The sequence below is a fragment of the Bos indicus x Bos taurus genome, chromosome 26 (genome assembly GCF_003369695.1).
Source record: "Bos indicus x Bos taurus breed Angus x Brahman F1 hybrid chromosome 26, Bos_hybrid_MaternalHap_v2.0, whole genome shotgun sequence".
NCBI classification, from domain to species: Eukaryota; Metazoa; Chordata; class Mammalia; order Artiodactyla; family Bovidae; genus Bos; species Bos indicus x Bos taurus.
Genome location: NC_040101.1, coordinates 26,735,354 through 26,756,708, shown reverse-complemented (window position 1 = coordinate 26,756,708; position 21,355 = coordinate 26,735,354). Strand labels below are relative to the sequence as shown.

The following is a 21,355-nucleotide window of genomic DNA, read 5'->3' as shown; positions in this document are numbered from 1 at the left end:
CAAAATCAGTATGTCCAACTCTGAAATCACAGCTAGGCCTCCTGCTTCAGTTAGCAAGGGCCATCATCTTCCTAGTCACTCAAACTCAAACTCAGAACTCCAGAGCCTTCATCTTTCATGGTCTCCAGGGTTAATCTGTAATAAAAACCAGGAAGATCCTCTCTATCTTGCCTGTCTCATGGGATGGTCATGAAAGCCAACAGGCACACAAGGAGAGGGGCCAGGTCATTACCCTGAAAGTTTCTGCCTCTTCACCCACGAGTCCAGCAATGGCTGACACAGGGAGCACAGGTCCATAGATAGGATCCTTGGGCAACGACTGGGGAAAAATGACATCTGTCTCATTAAAAAAGGATCCATCTTCCAAAGGCAGTTTTACTGACCTGTAGGGGGAAAAAAGACATCAGAACAATCAGATTAACAGAAACTAGTCATTGATAGAACTGCTTCATATAAGTGGTAAGCAAAGTGGGAGGTGTTACAACTCATGAAAAAAAAAAAAACTAACAGAAACCATTCAAAAGTAAAAGAGTAGATTTAAAACTATTTATCATAAAAGGACAGGTAATACACAGTCATGAATCAAGTACACAGGGATTTTTCAAACATTTTAAAAGTTAGTATCCAAAGCAGAAATTGGAAACTTGAATGCTGCCAGGGGTTAGGCTAGTGTTGTGTGACCAGGTGGGACTGTGGCAGATGGGAAAGGATTTTCCCTCCTGTCTGGGCACAGAGTTCCTGAAACTCTTATAAGTTCCTAAGTGCATTAGGAGCTTCTTTTGTTCTATTGAGGCGATTCTGGGTGGGCTCCTGAAAGGCTCCTGAATGGGTACTGCTCACCAGAAAGACCAAGCCATGACTAGAGGCTTGGAAGTTTCAGTTTCTACTCCCATCTTCCAGAGAGAGCAGAGGAGCTAGAAATGGAGCAAATAATTGATCATGTAATGGTAGGGAGTCTGGAGAGCTTCCAGGTTGGTGAACACATACACTGGGAGGGTGATGCAGTCTAACCAACTCCTAGAAATGGGACAGAAATTCCTTCATTCAAGACCCTCCAAGACCTCACCCCATGTATCACCACTTGGCTGCTCATCTGCATCCTTCATCATATCCTTCAATAAACTAGTAAATGTCAGTAAGTGCTGTCCTGAGTTCTGTGACTTGTTCTTGCAGATTAATGTAACCCCAGGAGTGGGTCATTGAAATCTGTAATCTGTAGCTGGTTAGTCGGAAGTACAGGTAACAACCTAGTCTGAAGCTAGCATCTGAAGTGGAAGGGGGAGAGCAGTCTTGTAGGACCGAACCCTTAGCCTGTGGAATCTGGTTCTACCTCTGGGTAGAGTGTCAGAATTGAGTCGAATCGTAAACACCCAGCTGGTATCACGGAGAATTGTTTGGTGTAGAGGGGAAAACTTCCTCCACAAATGTTAGAAATGAAGTGTTCATTGTGAGAGTAAAGGAGACTCAGGCTTTTTTAAAAAAGAACTAGGCTTTTTCTCACAAAGAAACAGAAAATCTAAGAATTTTTTCTCTGTACACACCTCCTAAAGCTGGCAGGTGCCACTCAGTTCTAACCAAGAGGGTTGCTGAATTGTGAGAATTTTGATTTCAAGATTTCAAGAGAATATCATAATCTGGAATTGATGAGAAATTTCTCAAATTTTAAATATTGGTAACTAACTCCAATAAAAACACATGGACCAAAATTAACATATATGTAGATTAAACTCAGCTACCTTTACAACCTCTGGTATCAGGAATTTATTTTCAGATTTACCATATATTTACTTTTAAACTATAACATGGTTATAAAGATGAGTTTAGAGAACTCATAGCTTTAGTGTTAAGTTCAAAACGTCCTTGGTTCTGTTGAATAATTTTGAAAAATCATCATGCAAAAATAGTATTTACCACTCAAATGTAAGGCTTAACTAAGTATTTTCAAATCCTGCTTGTTTTCTGATCCAGGACAATCCACTTACTTGACCTCTCATTTTATTTTCTTATAGAAAAATCACAACTCAACATTCAGAACTAGAGAAAAATATTCAAGGGAAATAAAAGAAAATGCGATAAATTACTTGCCTGCCCTGGCAAAGATCTGATAGAGGCATTATCCACTTTATGAAAAGGTACAGTGTTGTCAACTCTGCCATGAAACAGATTTGGCTATTCAATTAATTATCTTAAAAAAGAAATTGAGACATAAAGAATACTGAGGAGAAAGAAGTGCCTCTCTTAGGGTTCTCCAGTTTGAAAACTTTATTAACTAGCTTTACATTTCTCTTTAAGAAGGCAGGTTTTCAAATCTGCAACTTCAAGAATGTGCATGTCCAACGTCCCCTTAGTCTTTGACTTTGGGGAGTATGGAGAGAATGGTAGGCTCAGGACCACCTTAAGTCTTTGAACTCTTTTCAACAAAGGTACCATGATCATCAGCTATCACCAGGACATTGGTCTTTTAACTTCTCTTTGACCCAATCCTATCGAAATAGGCAATTCCATGACTTCACTACACGCAACGACCCTCTTATTTATAGACAATGTGACTGAAGATATGATCTATACATTTCCCATATCTAAAATGTTCTTATTTTTGAGATTTCAATTGGGTATCAAAATAATAGGTACAAAAAACACGCTCTTTTAGAAATACATATATATTTAATACAATAGGCATATTTTGAAATGGCAAGAGTAAATACAATTTTGGAAAATTAAACCATGTTGTGATAAGGTTGATATTTAAACTCAGTGGGAAATCAAGTTAAAGAGAGTCCCTTCAAAATGCAACCAACCACTCCAAAGTATGGGAAAAGATGTTTTAAGATGTGTGTATAAAGCCATTTAATTCACCAAATCGACCCAATCCCGTTACATGAATGCAAACAAAAATCCCCACTTTGCTATGTTGTAATGAAGTCTCTTACTTTGCTTTGAGATAATGCTCCTGGTTACTTCTTTCGATGGCCCACACGGTTACTGCACTTGGACTTGACAAGCACAGCTGGCGCCAATTCATGGGGTTAAAAGTCATCTGGCTCACATCTACACCGGGTTGTGACTTCCTGCACAGAATGACACCTGATTCCCAGTTCCTGAGACAAAGTTGAGTTTGGTGAAAAATAATTCATTTGAATTTCATGTCTTGAGAACATATATCTAATTATTGGGTTGGCCATAAAGTTCATTCAGGCTTTTCCATAAGAGAGAATGAAAACCTGAATGAATTTTTGGCTATTCCCAAAACTTGAAAACAACTTACATAACTTGAGAATTTATTATATAATTTATTAATCTATTATCTTAATATCAAGATTAAAATAATTATGCTTATAATTATAGTGTACCCTCCTAGGAAAGCAAGACAATTATTTTAAAATATTACTTTGCAATGTGATACTAAGGCTGTTTCATGCTCCTTATCAAATCTGGATTTGACCCATTTATATCTAGAAAGTGGAAAGTACCATCGCATGTGCTGAAAAGTGTAGGTGCCTAAATCGCTTAGTACTACAGATGAGTACTCCTTATAAGTTGAGATGCCCTGTATGCACTGATGCCAGCTGAGCATTTACTGAGTTTTAAAAATCACAGTAGGCTTCCCAGGTGGCTCAGCACTAAAGAATCCACTTGCCAATGCAGGAGATGCGGGTTCAGTCCCTGGGTGGGGAAGATCCCCTGGAGAAGGAAATGGCAACCCAGTCCAGTATTCTTGCCTGGGAAATCCCATGGACAGAGCAGCCTGGCAGGCTACAGTCCGTGGGGTCTCAAAGAGTCAGACACGTCTTAGGGACTCATCCACCTGTCCCTGGAAGAGCCCATAGGGTTATGCTCGGTAATACTAGTACTTTAAAACAGATTACTTCATTTACCCACTTGAAAGAATATCTTGAATGCCTATCATGAGCAAGGTCCTTTGCTAGATAAACAGAAGAAAAATTCATGTGAGCTGTCCCCTCACAAGGAGCCAGAACTCCACTCAGGGTTGCGAATTGCAAACTAGAACTAAATTATGTGGAGTTCACCCTGTCTCTTGGCTCCCTCCTGCTTCCACCTCCTTCCATCCCCATCACAGAGGTCCCATCCATCATATTAACTAATCTCTTGCTGGTATCACTGATTCCCTGGATTGTTTTTACTTTCTGCCTCAGATGCCTGGGAAAACACATCAACCTTGGATGGATATGGCTGAAAACCTGAGCTGCTGAAACAAAGGAACAAATATCACAGGACTATGTGTGTCGGTGATATTATAAATTCATGTTTACCACCTACGAGGACCCTCAATACAACCTCCAACCCTCCTTTGTTTCTCTGGTTGGTTCTCTTTCCTATTCTCTAAAGTGCTGATTTTTAATATTCTCCATTTTCCTGAAGGCTCTAACTCCTCCAGCTCCTTCTTACTCTCAGTAAATGGCCTTGATTTCGATGAAGAAAACAGAGGTTATCAGCTGACAATTCCTCCAAATTTCTGAGATCAAGTGTGACAACCTGCCAAGTTCTGTATCATTCTTTCCTTATTCTCTTCTGTTACAATGGAAGACATATCCTCCCTTCTGCTTAAGGCCAGTTTTACCACCGGTGCTCTGGACCCTACAGGTCTTGACTTCTTAAGAACATTAGTTTACCCATTATTCCTTCTCTTTTGCACCTTTGGGCTCTCCCTCTCTCCTGACTCCTCTCTGTCAACCCTGAAGTGCTCATCTGTACCATCTTTTAAAAAATCCCTCCCCTAATCTCACACTTTAATGTGTCTTCCCTTGGAGCCAACCTCCCTGAGTGAGTTGTTTAAACTCACCGCATCGTCTTCCTCACTCCTGTTCTCCCCTCATCCCAGGATATCTGCACCCCATCACCACCATTCCACTGACATAGATATCTGTCTCCCATCTGTCTGTCTCCAAATCCACTGACATCCACCTTCATCCCAAACCTGGCAGGCTCTTTTCAGTCCTTGTCTAACTTAACTTCTACAGGACTGGACTCTGCTCACCACAACTACCTTCTGGGATGACTCTTGGACTCTGTCTACAAAGCTCTTACGTGAAACCCCTAACTGTCAGCCCCATGCTGTTTCTGGGCCCTGGATCACATGGGCCTAGCTGACTTGGTGGCTGTCTAACTGCATAGGCTTCAACTGACTTCATGGGCCCACTTTGCTTGCACCTCATCTCATGCCTGCTCTACACGCCAAGAGCCTCAGGTTGCACTAAGTCTGAAAGTGGGGCGGAGTTAATACCCTGTGCAGGGGACTTTTGATTGATGGGGTAACAGGAGTGGTGGGCAAGTTCCCATATCTTCCTCTCCCCTTCCCAGCCCCTTGTGTCACGGCCCAGGGACTGTCCATGTTCACAGTATTCCACAAGGCCTCTCCAAAGACCACCTGTGGCAGAGCAGCTAAGTGGTGCCCAGTGAATTAATGTGCGCTCACACCGGCTCTCTTCCTTCCCTCCCTCCCCCTTTCTAGCTTGCCTCCTTCCTGAAACTGTAGTCTCTCCTAGAGAAGGGGCATGTGAGTTTCTGCCTCAGGCTCTGCTTTCTTCAGAATTCAGGCTCAGGTGCGTTCTGGAACCTCCATGCCCCTGTCCGTCCTCGCTCCATGACTGCTCCTTCTGAATGTCCTGTGAGGCCCTTTTCCGCTTTCAGCCTCTTTTATTGGCATTCCTCTAGGTTCTGTTCAAGGTTCTCTTGTAGGTGCCCTATCCACTTTCAGCACTCTGACTACTAATCTAACAACCCCCAAATGTTAACCTCCAGCACTCTCTCCTGAGCTCTGGTCCTAGCTATCTAGGATAGAGGCAAACTGCGTCTCTCAAAATCTATTCTCCATTTCTCCTTGCTAGTAACAGAGTCCCCTAGTTTTTAACCAGGTACATGGTCACCCACAGTGAGGACCATATTTCCCAGCATGCTTTGTAGCTCCCCGTGGCATGTGACCAAGCTGGCCAGTGGGCTTTAAGTGGTAGTGATGCGTGCAGTTCCTACACTACGTGTCCAACAAAGGTTTGTGCTTTCCCCATTATGCTTTTCTCTTCCATGTGGCTCCCAGAAATGTATGGCTGGTACCCCACTTTAGACTAGAGATGAGGGCAACACCCTAGGAGTGTGAGAACAACAGAATAGGGGAGACAGATCCCAGACACCGGTAAGCCCCCAGAGCAGCCACAGGCTGCTCATACCCAAACTGCTACACGGGAGAAAAAAACTCCTGTCTTGTTTATGCCATCTCTTTAGGGTGATTTGGGTTTCTGTAGCAGCAACTGAACCTTAATCCTAACTGATATATCAACTGCCAACTAGACATCACCATTTCTTTATCTCAGGCACCCTCAACTCAGCTTGTCCCAACTCATCTTCCCCAAACGCCTCTTCCAACCTCCCTCCACCCAGGCCTTCTATATCTTTCTGAAAAGCACCATCATGTCCCCAGGTTTCCCAAGTCACAGCTCTGGGTAAAACCCTCAACTGTCCCTCTCGCTCAGCACCATGCCCAACATTCAGTCAGTCACCAAGCCCAATGGTGCTGCCTCCTAAACACCTCCCAAGTATCTCCACTTTCCTGCATCCCTATGCTCACTATTCTAGTCCATGCCACGACTATCTCTCATCTGGACCACCAAAGCCTCCTAATTGATGTTCCCTCCTTGATGTGACCAGAAGATCTTTATATGCAGACTGATCATGTCATTTTCACATCCCTGGTAAAAGCCCTTAATAGACTCCCATTGCTTCTATGATAAAGGATGTGCCAACTTGCATGACTTACACAGAGGATGAGTATCCTTTTGCATTAATTATTAATAACATACCCCTTTCATTCTCACAAGTGTCCAGATTTGGATGATAAACTCCACGGTCACTGTTTACAAGGATGATCACACACTGGCCACACACTGTCCCTTTGGGCTTGCCTCTCATGGCTGGTCTCTTGTTTACATCATTACGACCTCTTAAATTAAATTAAATCTTCAAATTTGCCATATTTTCTGACCTCATGGCCTTTGCGCATGCTTTTTCTCTGCTTAGAATCTTCTTCCTTCTCCTCTTCACAAATCTCATTCCTCCTCATCTTTTAAGCATTGTTATGGATGGATTTGTGTCTCCCACAATTCATAGGTTAAGGTCCTCACCCTCAGTATCTCAGAGTGTGACCTTATTTGGAAGGAGGGTCTTTCCTAAATGAAATGAAGTCATTTAGTGTGGCCCGACTCCAATATGATTAGTGACCTTAGAAAGGGGGAAATTAAGAGACAGATATACAAACAAGGAGAACACCATGTGAACATGAGGACAGTTATTCACAATCAGGAACAAATTCTCTGTCACAGCTCAGCAGGAATCAATCCTGCTGACACTTGATCTCAGATTTCTGCCCTCCAGAACTGAGACAATAAATTTCTGTGGTTAAACCACTCAGGTTGTGGTACTTTGTTAATGGCAGCCCTAGCAAACTAAAACAATCATTAACAGGTGAGTGAGTAAACAGATTGTGCTATATACCATGGAATACAAAGGAATGAACTCTCGAAACACACAGCAGCGTGGGAGAATTTAAAATAACTGTGCAAAATGGAAGAAGTCAGATTTAAAAAACAGTATATAATGTATATGCAATTCTATAAGACGCAAACTAACTCAGAGTGAGAGAAAATACACCACTGGTTCCCCAGGGGTGAAGGCAGGGAAGCAATGGTGTACAGGCATGCGTGCCCAGTCACTCCGTCACGGCTGACTCTATGAGGCCCCACGGACTGTAGCCCACCAGGCTTCTCTGTCCATGGGATTTCCCAGGCAAGAATACTGGGGTGGGTTGCTGTTTCCTTCTCCAGGGGATCTCCTCAAAACAGGGATCAACCTTGAGTCTCTTGCATCCCCTGCATTGCCAGGTGGGTGCTTTACCCTGGGAAGCCACATGTATGTGTGGCATACCTGGATCTGAAGGAAGGATCTGAAGGAGCACAGGAAAACTTTCGGAGATGATGGATATATTCATCATCCTGGTCATGGTGATGGTTTCATGAATAAGTCAAAAGTCATCAAGTCGTATATATATAGTTTGCTGCTGCTGCTGCTAAGTCGCTTCAGTCGTGTCCGACTCTGTGCGACCCCACCAGGCTTCCCTGTCCCTGGGATTCTCCAGGCAAGAACACTGGAGTGGGTTGCCATTTCCTTCTCCAATGCATGAAAGTGAAAAGCGAAAGTGAAGTCGCTCAGTCACGTCCGACTCTAGTGACGCCATGGACTGCAGCCTACCAGGCTCCTCCATCCATGGGATTTTCCAGGCAAGAGTACTGGAGTGGGGTGCCATTGCCTTCTCCAATATATATAGTTTATTATACATCAATTATATCTCAGTAGTTTTATTTTTTTTTAAGTTACTCTATATAAACTAAATGTTGTTCTCTGAATCTAGATTACTACATTCTTCCATGAGAAATGCTGGTGTGTGTGTGTGTGTGTGTGTGTGTGTGTGTGTGTGTGTGAGAGAGCACTCAGTGATGTCTAACTCTTTGCAACCCCATGGACTGACACCCACCAGGCTCCTTGGAACCTTTCCATGGAACTTTGCAGGCAAGAATACTGGAGTGGGTTGCCATTTACTTCTCCAGGGGATCTTCCCTACCCAGGGACTGAATCCAAGTTTCTTGCTTCTCCTGCATTGGCAGGTGGCTTCTTTAACAGCTGAGTCACCACAGAAACCCCGAGAAAAGCTGGTATGTAAGGGGTATTCTCAATCAGCGTTGGAACATTCCATATTTCACCTTAATAAGACAAATTCCCCCAGAAGGAGTCTATGTTATGGATAGAACAGTGAGTGCATCTTTGAAGGTGGCCACATGAAGTGACCCAGTAAAGACCAGACTTATTAACAGGTCTTATTAACAAGTATTTTCTTTACAGCTGGAAAATGGGGTATGATGTTCTACTCTCTGTACATATAATTGTTCTAATGTCCCTAAAAATAATTACTTCAAACTGAGCTCTAATATAGGGACATCTTAATTTCAACATTAGTGGAAAATATAAAATAATTCAAAGGTATCATATGATTTAAGAAAAGATAAAACTTTATGTAATTATCCATGTATTCTTTACCTGACAAAGGAATATTATAACACATTGATAAGAAGAGAAAGACAGTAGTTAATCTGTTAGCTTTTGCCCTGCCAATTTGCTGCCTGAAAGTGGTGATTAAGCCAATGATTAGGACTTTTATTTTTTTCACTTTTCCTTGTTCCAGATTTTTCATGTAGATGTCCTTTGATACAATCTAGAAGGATACGATCAAAATGTGACCCAATGAAAAGAATTCTGCAGGAGGCTGCAACTTACCAGAGGGCCAGTTCAAATTCTGGAAGGGAGGAGTAACTAGCCAGGTAGGTGCCACAGTAACTGAAGGAAAGTAAAGTGTAGTCTAGGAGAACGTTGCCTATAATATAAAAACCCGTTATAAGGATTTAATCATGTGCAGATTAACTATAGTCTTATAGTTTAATTTCCCTTATTTAATAATTTTTACATAATTCAAGAGCTTTGGGCCCTAGAATAAGACATGTCTTGACTGACATCTAACACTATTGATAGAAAGTTATGAGCAAAGTGAAGATCCATTTTTAAAAGATTTTAGAGTGAATTAAGCCATGGGGTTGCTGTCTCGTGACTTCAGTGCAAAACTGAGTACACTGCACCATGCACGTCCCCATGTGACTGGAAATGGCCCAAGAATAAATACATGAAACATGGTAATTATAAAAGTTATTCATGCAAACAGCTTGAAAAACCTTGAACAGCTGCAATAATTCTGGCTTGCTTCCATATCTCTGCCTCGTAGGTCATATCTGGCCCTTAGCTTGATATCTTTCAGCCTTTAGCACAACTAAAAAAGTTCTTCTCTCATTTGTACCTGCAGCTGAAGAAATGAAACATGACTTTAAAAGTCTTAGCAACATGTTTAAAATGTGCACAGTGAGGATGCTAATACAGGGAAGTATCTGTTTCTGCCTTCCTTATATGTGAGGCTCTGGTCTCCCCTCCTTTAGCTGCTGCTCCTCAGTGTGGCCCCAGAGATGCAAGCTTTGCCTTCTATGTTTGTCTTCTTTACATTCATGTCTTTGTATCACTTTTTACCTCTACCTTCAACAACAATAACAAAAATGTTATCAATTTAACACTCTGCCTAGCAATTATAAGCTTTTAAAAAATTGTGACCTTGATAAGCAGAAAAATTTCATCTCAGTTTAAGATACTCTTTTAAATGAATGTTGAAAAATAAATAAAATGAATATTGAGACAGAAGACTTTATGCTTTTGGACATTGTTAGTCTTGTGGTTTGGATAAGCTCTTTTTCCACTGCTCTATCAGAATATCTGTCTTTGTTCCTTATTTCATAAATTCTCTGAAAATACTTGGTCATATTTGTTCAAATATTTCCCTCAGTTTGTTATTTGCTTTTTAATTTTTATGGTATTTTAGATGTTCACAAGTTTTAAATTTGTATGTAATCAAAAATATGTCTATTTTAAGTTGCATCCTTTATGTGAAAAGTTCTTCTCTGTCCTCAAATTATTTCAATTTTCCACCACATATTTTCTAACTTTCGATGGGTTTGTTGTTTAGAATGAGGTCTTATTTTTGTTTGATATAAGTTTTGGTGTACAGTATGATAACAATGAGTACGTAACTTGATACTTTTGTTCTAATAAGTTTTCTTAACACCATCATTGAATAATTCAGATCATCTATTGTGCATGTGTGTGCATGTCTGGGAGCATCTTCATCATATACTTAGCTTTATAGATCCTAGAGCCTCTCCCCAGCCTTCAATTCTTCCACTGATGGAGTGATCTCTACACCTATACCACAATCTACCTGTCTACAACACCATAATGCTAAGAGGGCCCTTGGCCTTGGCATCAAGCTCTTTCAAATTATTCTCATTCTCTACTTTTTGTTCTGGAATAACATTTATTTAAGTACTCCTGGCTCTCTAAAACATGATAAACTTATGATTTACATTCTGTGAAGAATATGAGAAATATAGTTATAATAACTATAATTTTCATGCAGAAATACACCTTTTATGTTTAAATATTTTGTATAAGTGACTTTTATGTTTTTCTTCATTGAGATCAGTCACATTTCTTCCTTGAAGCATTCCTAAGTGTTTAAATCTTCCAATTGCATGGATATTTATTTTGAAATCGGCATCTTACTGAGCATTATTTTATTAGTCTTATTACACTATTATCTATTAACTCCTTTTCCATAGGTATAATTTTTCAGTTTCATATTTTGTTGCATTGGCTGGGAACTCCAAGTTGGTCTTAATATTAATGGTAACAACAGGTATCCTCAGTGACTTAGTCCTAACTTAATTGTAAATGCTTTTAGAGTTTCACTATTTAACATGAATGCTGGCTATTGGTTTGAATTAACTTTCATTGCTTGAACAGGGCAACAGCCAAATAATAAAGCTTTGGGAAATTTTAAAGAAGAAGGGTAGTTACATTCGTGTACTGGCATACTTTGGAGATTCTGGGTTTGGCTTCAGACCAGTGCAATAAACCAAATACTGCAAAAAGAAAGTCACAAGAAAGTCACAGTACATATAAAAGTTATGTTTAAACTATACTGTAGTCTAGTAAGTGTGAAATAGAATTATGTTTTTAAAATGTACCTTTCTTAATTTTAAAATATTTTATTACCAAAAGATGGGGCTTCCCTGATAGCTCAGCTGGTAAAGAATCTACCTGGAATTCAGGAGACTCCGGTTCGATTCCTGGGTCGGGAAGATCTGCTGGAGAAGATACAGGTTACCCACTCCAGTATTACTGGACTTCCCTGGTGACTCAGACTGTAAAGAATCTACCTGCAATGCGGGAGACCTGGGTTCAATCCCTGGGTTGGAAAGATCCCCTGGAGAAGAGATTACCAAAAGATGCTAAGCATCATTTGAGCCTTTAGTAAATCACAATCCTTTTGCTGGTGGAGGGACTTGCCTCGATGTTGATGGCTGCTGTCTGACTGGGGAAGTGATTGCTGAAGGCTAGGTGGCTGTGGCAATTACAGGAAGACAATATGAAGTTTGCCACATCAAAGTCTCTTCCTTTCATGAATGATATCTCTATAGCATACAATGCTGTTTGATAGCATTTGACCCAGTGTAGAACTCCTTTCAAAACTGAAGTCAGTCTTCTCAAACTCTACCATCACTTTATCAACCAAGTTTATGTAATATTCTAAGCCCTTTCTTGTCATTTCAACAACCTCATAGCATTGTCACCAGAAATAGATTCCAACTCAATAAACTACTTTCTTAGCTCATCCATGAAAAGAAACTCCTCATCTGTTTAAGTTTCACAATGAGAGTGCAGCAATTCAGTCACATCTTCAGGCTCCACTTCTCATTCTAGTTCTCCTGCTATTTCCACCACATCTGCAATGACTTCCTCCACTAAAGTCTTGAACCGCTGAGTCATCCATCAGGGTGGGAATCCACTCCTTTCAAACTCCTATTAGTATTGATATTTTGACCTCTTTCAATGAATTACAAATGTTCTTAATTGCATCTAGAATGGTGAATATTTTTTATAGGTTTTCAATCTATTAATACTTTGCCCAGACCTACTAAAGAGTCACTCCCTATGGCACCTACAGTCTTACAAAATATATTTCTTGAACAATAGGACTTGACAGGAGAAGTTACTTCTTGATCCACAGGCTGCAGAAGGGATGCTGTGTTATCAGGCATGAAAACATTAATCTCACTGTACATCCTCATCAGAACCCTTGGGTGACCAGCTGCACTGTCAATGAGCAGTAATATTTTGAAAGGAATTTCTTTTCTGAGCAGTAGGTCTCAATAGTGAAATATTAAATTATTAAACATTAAATATTTTACTGAATATTAAAATATTTAGTAAAACATTCTGTAAATAGATATGCTCTCATCCAGGATGTGTAGAGACAACAGGATTTGTACAGTACACATAGAGTAGATTTACCACAACTTTTAAGAGCTCTAGATTTTCAAAATGGTAAATGAGCATTGGCTTCAACTTCAAGTCACAAGCTGCATTTATCCCTAACAAGAGTCAGCCTGCCTTTGAAGCTTTGAAACCAGGTACTGAATCTCTTCCTCTATTTCTTTGCATTTATCACTGAGGAAGGTTTTATCTCTCCTTGATATTCTTTGGAACTCTGCATTCAAATGGGTGTATCTTTCCTTTTCTCCTTTGCTTTTCACATCCCTTCTTTTCACAGCTATTTGTAAGGCCTCCTCAGACAGCCATTTTGCTTTTTTGCATTTCTTTTTCTTGAGGATGGTCTTGATTCCTGTCTCCTGTACAATGTCACGAACCTCCATCCATAGTTCATCAGGCACTCTATCAGATCTAGTCCCTTAAATCTATTTTTCATTTCCACTGTATAGTCATAAGGGATTTGATTTAGGTCATACCTGAATGGTCCAGTGGTTTTCTCCACTTTATTCGATTTCAGCCTGAATTTGGCAATAAGGAGTTCATGATCTGAGCCACAGTCAGCTCCCGATCTTGTTTTTGCTGATTGTATAAAGCTTCTCCATCTTTGGCTGCAAAGAATATAATAAATCTGATTTTGGACATCTGGTGATGTCCATGTGTAGAGTCTTCCCTTGTGTTGTTGGAAGAGGGTGTTTGTTATGACCAGTGCGTTCTCTTGGCAGAACTCTATTAGCCTTTGCCCTGCTTCATTCTGTACTCCAAGGCCAAATTTGCCTGTTACTCCAGGTGTTTCTTGACATCCTACTTTTGCATTCCAGTCCCCTATAATGAAAAGGACATCTTTTTTGAGTGTTAGTTCTAGAAGGTCTTGTAGGTCTTCATAGAATTGTTCAACTTCAGCTTCTTCAGTGTTACTGGTTGGGGAATAGACTTGGATTACCGTGATATTGAATGGTTTGCCTTGGAAATGAACGGAGATCATTCTGTTGTTTTTGAGACTGCATCCAAGTACTGCATTTTGGACTCTTTTGTTGACCGTGGTGGCTGCTCCATTTCTTCTAAGGGATTCCTGCCCACAGTAGTAGATATAATGGTCATCTGAGTTAAATTCACTCATTCCAGCCCATCTTAGTTCACTGATTCCTAGAATGTCGATGTTCTCTCTTGCCATCTCCTGTTTGACCACTTGCAATTTGCCTTGATTCATGGACCTAACATTCCAAGTCCCTATGCAATATTGCTCTTTACAGCATCGAACCTTGCTTCTATCACCAGTCCCATTTACAACTGGGTGTTGTTTTCACTTTCACTCCATCCCTTCATTCTTTCTGGAGTTATTTCTCCACTGATCTCCAGTAGCATACTGGGCACCTACCAACCTGGGGAGTTCATCTTTCAGTGTCCTATCTTTTTGCCTTTTCATACTGTTCATGGGGTTCTCAAGGCAAGAATACTGAAGTGGTTTGCCATTCCGTTCTCCAGTGGCCCACATTCTGTCAGGACAGAAATGGTAGGGATCTAACTGAAGCAGAAGATATTAAGAAGAGGTGGCAAGGATACATAGAAGAACTGTACAAAAAAGATCTTCATGACCCAGATAATCATGATGGTGTGATCACTCACCTAGAGCCAGACATCCTGGAATGTGAAGGCAAGTGGGCCTTAGGAAGCATCACTACAAACAAAGCTAGTGGAGGTGAAGGAATTCCAGTTGAACTATTTCAAATCCTGAAAGATGATGCTGCAAAAGTGCTGCACTCAATATGCCAGCAAATTTGGAAAACTCAGCAGTGGCCACAGGACTGGAAAAGGTCAGTTTTCATTCCAATCCCAAAGAAAAGCAATGCCAAAGAATGCTCAAACTACCGCACAATTGCACTCATCACCTGGTGGGCTGCCATCTATGGGGTTGCACAGAGTCGGACACGACTGAAGCAACTTAGCAGGAGCAGCACACGCTAATAAAGTAATGCTTAAAATTCTCCAAGCCAGGCTTCAGCAATACATGAACCATGAACTTCCAGATGTTCAAGCTGGTTTTAGAAAAGGCAGAGGAACCAGAGATCAAATTGCCAACATCCGCTGGATCATCGAAAAAGCAAGAGAGTTCCAGAAAAACATCTATTTCTGCTTTATTGATTATGCCAAAGCCTTTGACTGTGTGGATCACAATAAACTGTGGGAAATTCTGAAGGAGATGGGAATACCAGACCACCTGACCTGCCTCTTGAGAAACCTTGTATGCAGGTCAGGAAGCAACAGTTAGAACTGGACATAGAACAGCAGACTGGTTCCAAATAGGAAAAGGAGTATGTCAAGGCTCTATATTGTCACCCTGCTTATTTAACTTCTATGCAGAGTACATCATGAGAAACACTGGGCTGGAGGAAACACAAGCTGGAATCAAGATTGCTGGGAGAAATATCAATAACCTCAGATATGCAGATGAAACCACTCTTATGGGTGAAAGTGAAGAACTAAAAAGCCTTTTGATAAAAGTGAAAGAGAAGAGTGAAAAAGTTGGCTTAAAGCTCAACATTCAGAAAACTAAGATCATGGCATCTGGTCCCATCACTTCGTGGCAAATAGATGGGGAAACAGTGGAAACAGTGGCTGACTTTATTTTTCTGGGCTCCAAAATCACTTCAGATGGTGATTGCAGCCATGAAATTAAAAGACGCTTACTCCTTGGAAGGAAAGTTATGACCAACCTAGACAGCATATTAAAAAGTAGAGACATTACTTTGTCCACAAAGATCCATCTAGTCAAGGGTATAGTTTTTCCAGTAGTCAAGTATGGATGTGACAGTTGGACTGTGAAGAAGGCTGAGCGCCAAAGAATTGATGCTTTTGAACTGTGGTGTTGGAGAAGACTCTTGAGAGTCCCTTGGACTGCAAGGAGATCCAAACAGTTCATCCTAAAGGAGATCAGTCCTGGGTGTTCATTGGTAGGACTGATGTTGAAGCTGAAACTCCAATACTTTGGTCACCTGATGCGAAGAGCTGACTCACTTGAAAAGACCCTGATGCTGGGAAAGATTGAGGGCAGGAGGAGAAGGGGACGACAGAGGATGAGATGGTAGGATGGCACCACCGATTCAATGGACATGGGTTTGGGTGGACTCCGGGAGTTGGTGATGGACAGGGAGGCCTGGCATGCTGCGGTTCATGGGGTTGCAAAGAGTCGGACATGACAGCAACTGAACTGAACTGAACTGACCTCTTCTCTCTGTATTAAAGTCCTAGAAGGCATCTTCTTGCAGTACAAAGCTGATTCATCTAAATACACTGAAGATCTGTTCCATAGTCTAGCCACCTTTATTAGCAAGATCTCTCGGATGATTTCCTACAGCTTCTTCATCAGCACTTGTTGCTTCACCTTACACTTCTACATTATGGAGATGACTTCTTTCTTTAAACCTCATGAACCAATGACTGATAGCTTTGAATTTTTCTTCTGCAGCTTCCTCAGCTCGCTCAGTCTTCATAGAACTGAAGCGTTAGGGCCTGGCTTTTGATTAGGTTTTGGCTTAAGGGAATTTAAGGCTATTTGATCATACAGATCATTAAAACTTTCTCCATATCAGCAATGATGCTATTTTGCTTTCTTAGATCTGTGTTCACTGGAGCAGCACTTTGAATTTCCTTTAAGAACTTTTCCTTTGCATTCACAACTTAGTTAACTATTTGGTGCAAGAGGCCTAGCTTTTGACCCCTCTTGGCTTTTGACATGTCTTCTTCACCGAGCTTAATTATTTCTAGCTTTTGATTTAAAGGGAGAGGTGTGTGACTCTTCCGTTCACTTGAACACTTAGAGGCCTTTGTAAGGTTATTGTGCTACATGCTCAGTCGTTTCAGTCGTGTTTGACTCTTTGAGACACTATGGACTGTAGCCTGCCAGACTCCTCTGTCCATGGGATTCTCCAGGCAAGAATACTGGAGTGGGTTGCCGTTTCCTCTTCCAGGGGATCTTCCCTACCCAGGGATCGACCCACATCTCCAGTGCCTCCTGCATTGCAAACAGATTCTTTACCACCGAGCTACCAGGGAAGTTATTAATGGCCTAATTTCAATATTGTAGGGTTATTAATGGGCTTAATTTCAATATTGTTGTGTCTCAAGAAATAGAGAGGCTTGAAGAGGGAGAGAGAGACAGGGGAATGGTTGTTTAGTGGAACAGTCAGCACATAACAAAAGATTTAGAGATTAAGTCTGCCATCTTATATGGGTGTAGTTTGTGGCACCCCAAAACAAATACAACGCTAACTGTATTCTATTGAATAGGGCACTGATCACTATAACACATATTATAATAATGAGAAAGCTTGAAAAATTGTAATAACTACTAAAATGTGACACAGAGACACAAAGTGAGCAAATACTAATTGTTAAAATGGTGCCAGTAGACTGGCTCAATGCAGGGCTGCAATGAACCTTCAATCTTTAAAAAATACAGTATCTATAAAGCACAATAAAGCAAAGCATAATAGAACAAGATATGACTGTAGATAGTTCCCAATGCATGAGTCAGGGTTATGTTTTAAATGTTATTTTACTCTGTTGAGAACACAGATTTCCCACAAATAAAATATTAAATGATAAATTTCTTGGCATGATCCAAACACTTCTTTCACCAAAAGTTACTGAATTAAGACGCTACAGCCTCAAGCTTTCCTGAGATTCTCCCCAAGATGTGTTACATGAGGGAATGGTTACATTGGGGCTTCAGTAGATGTGCAGTAGGCCAGTCTGGGACAGTTGTGTCTATGAATGAGTTAATAATAACTTAAATGGTAGGAAACATTGATTGATATTGTATATATGACATACGGAGAAAGAAGCGGCAACCCACTCCAGTATTCTTGCCTGGGAAATTGCATGGACAGAGGAGTCTAGTGTACTGTCCATGGGGTTGCAGGAGTCAGACATGACTAAACAATATGTGATATATATATATATATATATATATATATATATATACACACACACACACACATTATATATACACATATTTTCACATACATTATATATTATTCAATTATATATGTTATATATAATTTAATTTGTTAACAGTAGATACCATTATCTTCATTTCATGCATAAGGAAATTGAGACTCAGAGACTTATCCTTTAGAAGTTATATGATATCCATTCAGTTAGATTTTCAATAAATCATAAGGAAAGAAAATATTGTTCTGAAAAAGTTTTACAAACAGCATTTACTGTTCTAATAGAGTATTCTAATCCAGCACCTTTCAAGTTTAATGTACATATGAATCACCTAGGGAATCTGGTTAAAATGTAGATTACAATTCAGTAGGTACGGGATGAGAGCAGAGTTTCTGCATTTACAACAAGCATCCGAGGTGATGCAATGTTGATTGTAAGGAGAACACATATTGAGTAGCAAGGCTCTAGCCTACTTAATTAAATTCTCAGTGATCACCCTGTTTCCTTCCTTATAAATGTGTATTCCAAAAAAACAAAACAAAAACCACCAAAACTGAAAAAACAACCTTTCAAAAGAAAAAAAAAAAAAGAAAGAAAACCTTCATGTATAAGAGCTAGATCTGGTCACATCTTAAAACAAAATCTTTCCGTCATGTCAGAGGAAGGGTCTTGTACGATACCTTTTAATTTGGTCCTTCTGGTTAATCCAGGAAAGTTGTATATGTATATGAGTGGTCTTAGCCGTCGATCAGAAAAAGCCACAACTTCATAAGGAATGTTAGTTGCCACGACACCCACAATTCCATTCATACACTGGAGTACAGTTCTTTTCTTGGTTTCAATATTGATAAATATTACGAAATTCCCAGAAGGGTAGCAAATGGTGCTGTCGTTGACAAAATGAACATTCTGCTTGGGGAATCCTTGCACCCATCTTTGGGGGGAAAAAATAGGTCACATCAGTAGAATAGAATATATTTCAAATACTTTTTCTTTCTGTTTTAAACAAGGCAAACAATAGATCATGAACATTTTTGAAACTCATCTATTCTCTTTTCACCCCCTTTCTGCCCCAAACCATCTCTCAGATAAAAGAACACACAAGGTTGCTGTGAGACCAGTTCCAGTTCAGGCAATAAAGAAACTTAAGTGAAGACCTAAAGTTCCACAGGTCTTGAGAATCTTCTTCAGAGAGTTTTCTAGTGAAGCACAACCTCTGTTCAAACCTCTGAGAAAATCTCAGAAGGATTTCTGAGGTCTTGTATGCATGGAAAAGAAAAAGTAAAAACGAGAGAGAGCAAAAAGAGCTTGATCCTAATAGAAAACAGGTGTATCCTTAGCCTTACCTTTAAAACTAATTTTAATTTTAAAATAAATGTTTAAAAAAGCTTTAAATAAGATAGCCTGGATCCACCTGAAACTATCACAAGATTGTTGGTCAGCTATGCTGCTGCTGCTGCTAAGTCGCTTCAGTGGCGTCCGACTCTGTGCGACCCCATAGACGGCAGCCCACCAGGCTCCCCCGTCCCTGGCATTCTCCAGGCAAGAGCACTGAAGTGGGTTGCCACTATACTCCAATATAGAATGAAAAGTTTAAAAAAAGAGAGAGAGAGCCTGCTTAGTGGTTCTGAGCCAAATAGGAAAGTTGCTTCTTTACTAAGATGGAGTGTGTGCAGCTATATTTTAGATCTAAAACTACAGATAAATGCACAAAGTAAAAGAAGTAAGTAGACATGAATGAAAAGGTTAGAACACAAAAGTAATATATTTTTAAGTAAGGAGTGTGTGGTGAATGCTAAGCTAGAGGAAGAAGACAAAGATGAGAGTCTGAGATGAGGGGAGAGTCTACCTCTATTTAAATGTTAAAGATAAGCTTAAAGATGATGTAGGGAGAAGGCAATGGCACCCCACTCCAGTACTCTTGCCTGGAAAATCCCATGGATGGAGGAGCCTGGTGGGCTGCAGTCCATGGGGTCGCTGAGAGTCGGACACGACTGAGCGACTTCACTTTCACTTTCATGCATTGGAGAAGGAAATGGCAACCCACTCCAGTACTCTTGCCTGGAGAACCCCAGGGACGGGGGAGCCTGATGGGCTGCCGTCTATGGGGTCGCACAGAGTCGGACACGACTGAAGCGACTTAGCAGCAGCAGCAAAGATGATATAGAGGACCAGAGAAAGACATTGGTTCGGAGAGAAACTTCAAGGGAATAGGGAGTACAGCCAGGACCGGTGAAGGATGCTGTGTGGAACACGGTGCAAGTAACACTCTAGAATGTGGATGGAAAGCAATACCAATTTACACCTGCGCAGCGTTTTGTTTTTCAAAAGCCACTACAAGTGCAAACAAATCCAGAGTCGGTGGATAGGAGAGAGAAGGAAGGGACTGATGGCCCTAAGTACGGAGAAAATCACCAAAGAGCATTAGGATGGAAAGAGGGCTGTCACCGGGATGCGTGTGGGCGGTGGGGAACATGAAAGGAAAAGATTATTGAAGGTAATAGCCAGAAAGAGGAGGCAGAAATAAAGAGTGTAGGAGAGCAGTACTGGGTAAGACAGCGGCGGGGTCGGGGGTGGGGGGTGAGTTTGGGGGAGGGGCAGGGAGGAGTAGAAAGAGATGGAACTGTTGTCATTGAATAAGGAAATGAGGGGAGCGAAGTCACAGAGAAAGGAAATCTGAAGGAAGGCGTTGGTGGCTGAAGAAGAGGTCGAATTTGTGGGACGGCAGGTCTACAGGACAAGATGAAGCAAAGGGTAAGGAGAGGTTGTAGTTCTGAGGGAAGAATTTCCGCGAGGAGTCAGTCGCAGGGACGCCGCACCTCACGGACAGGGACGCGCCAAGGGCGACGTTGTGGACTTCATCTCGTTCCCGGCCTTGCGCCATGGCCCAGATATTTCTCAGCCGGCCGGGGGCAGCCAACACCTGACCCAGGCCAGGGTCCGCAACGGCCACCTAAGGTCCCTGGCTGCTGGGCTGGCAGAGCCGCCACTGTTTACACCGTATCCGGGATACCATAACTCCTGAGCCCATTGGTTCTGCCCTTTAAGCTTCTCTCTCTTAAGCCAAGCGGATTGGTGGAAGAGCTGAGCTGTCTCAACCAATGGGAGAGCGGAGGGCAAAACAAGAGGCTGGCCCCGGGTGGGTGCTGGAGTGATCCAGCCTCGGACAAGTAATTACACAAATAATAAATGGCATTAACAGGCTTTAGTATTGAGTGCTGACCGTGCCAGACGTTGTTCCAAGGGCGGTTCAGATATTATTTCATTTAATATTCAAATCCTCTATCAGACCCATTTTGTAGAAAAGAAAAGCAGGGTGAGAGAAGTAATTGCCCAAGACTACAAAACTGAGAGGGACTTAAAGCCAGATCGAGTCTAAATCTAGAGCTTCAAACCTTTGATTACTAATTACATACTC

General features: G+C 41.2%; 1 protein-coding gene across 5 annotated transcripts in view; it reads right to left on the bottom strand.

The window, feature by feature from the left end:
• The window catches only part of CFAP43 (cilia and flagella associated protein 43), a 100,311-nt gene extending 79,392 nt beyond the window's left edge, over positions 1-20,919 (bottom strand). For all 5 annotated transcript variants that reach the window (XR_003508858.1, XM_027528910.1, XM_027528912.1 and 2 more), the window contains exons 1-5: positions 20,757-20,919; positions 18,618-18,871; positions 9,337-9,433; positions 2,931-3,098; positions 233-383 (exon numbers count right to left, since the gene is read on the bottom strand). Coding sequence is in view for 4 of the 5 variants with exons in the window: in XM_027528910.1 (XP_027384711.1) it covers positions 233-383; positions 2,931-3,098; positions 9,337-9,433; positions 18,618-18,871; positions 20,757-20,821 (735 nt within the window). In the remaining variant the exon portion in view is untranslated. The remainder of the gene's footprint in view (positions 1-232; positions 384-2,930; positions 3,099-9,336; positions 9,434-18,617; positions 18,872-20,756) is intronic.
• Positions 20,920-21,355: the final 436 nt, after the last annotated feature.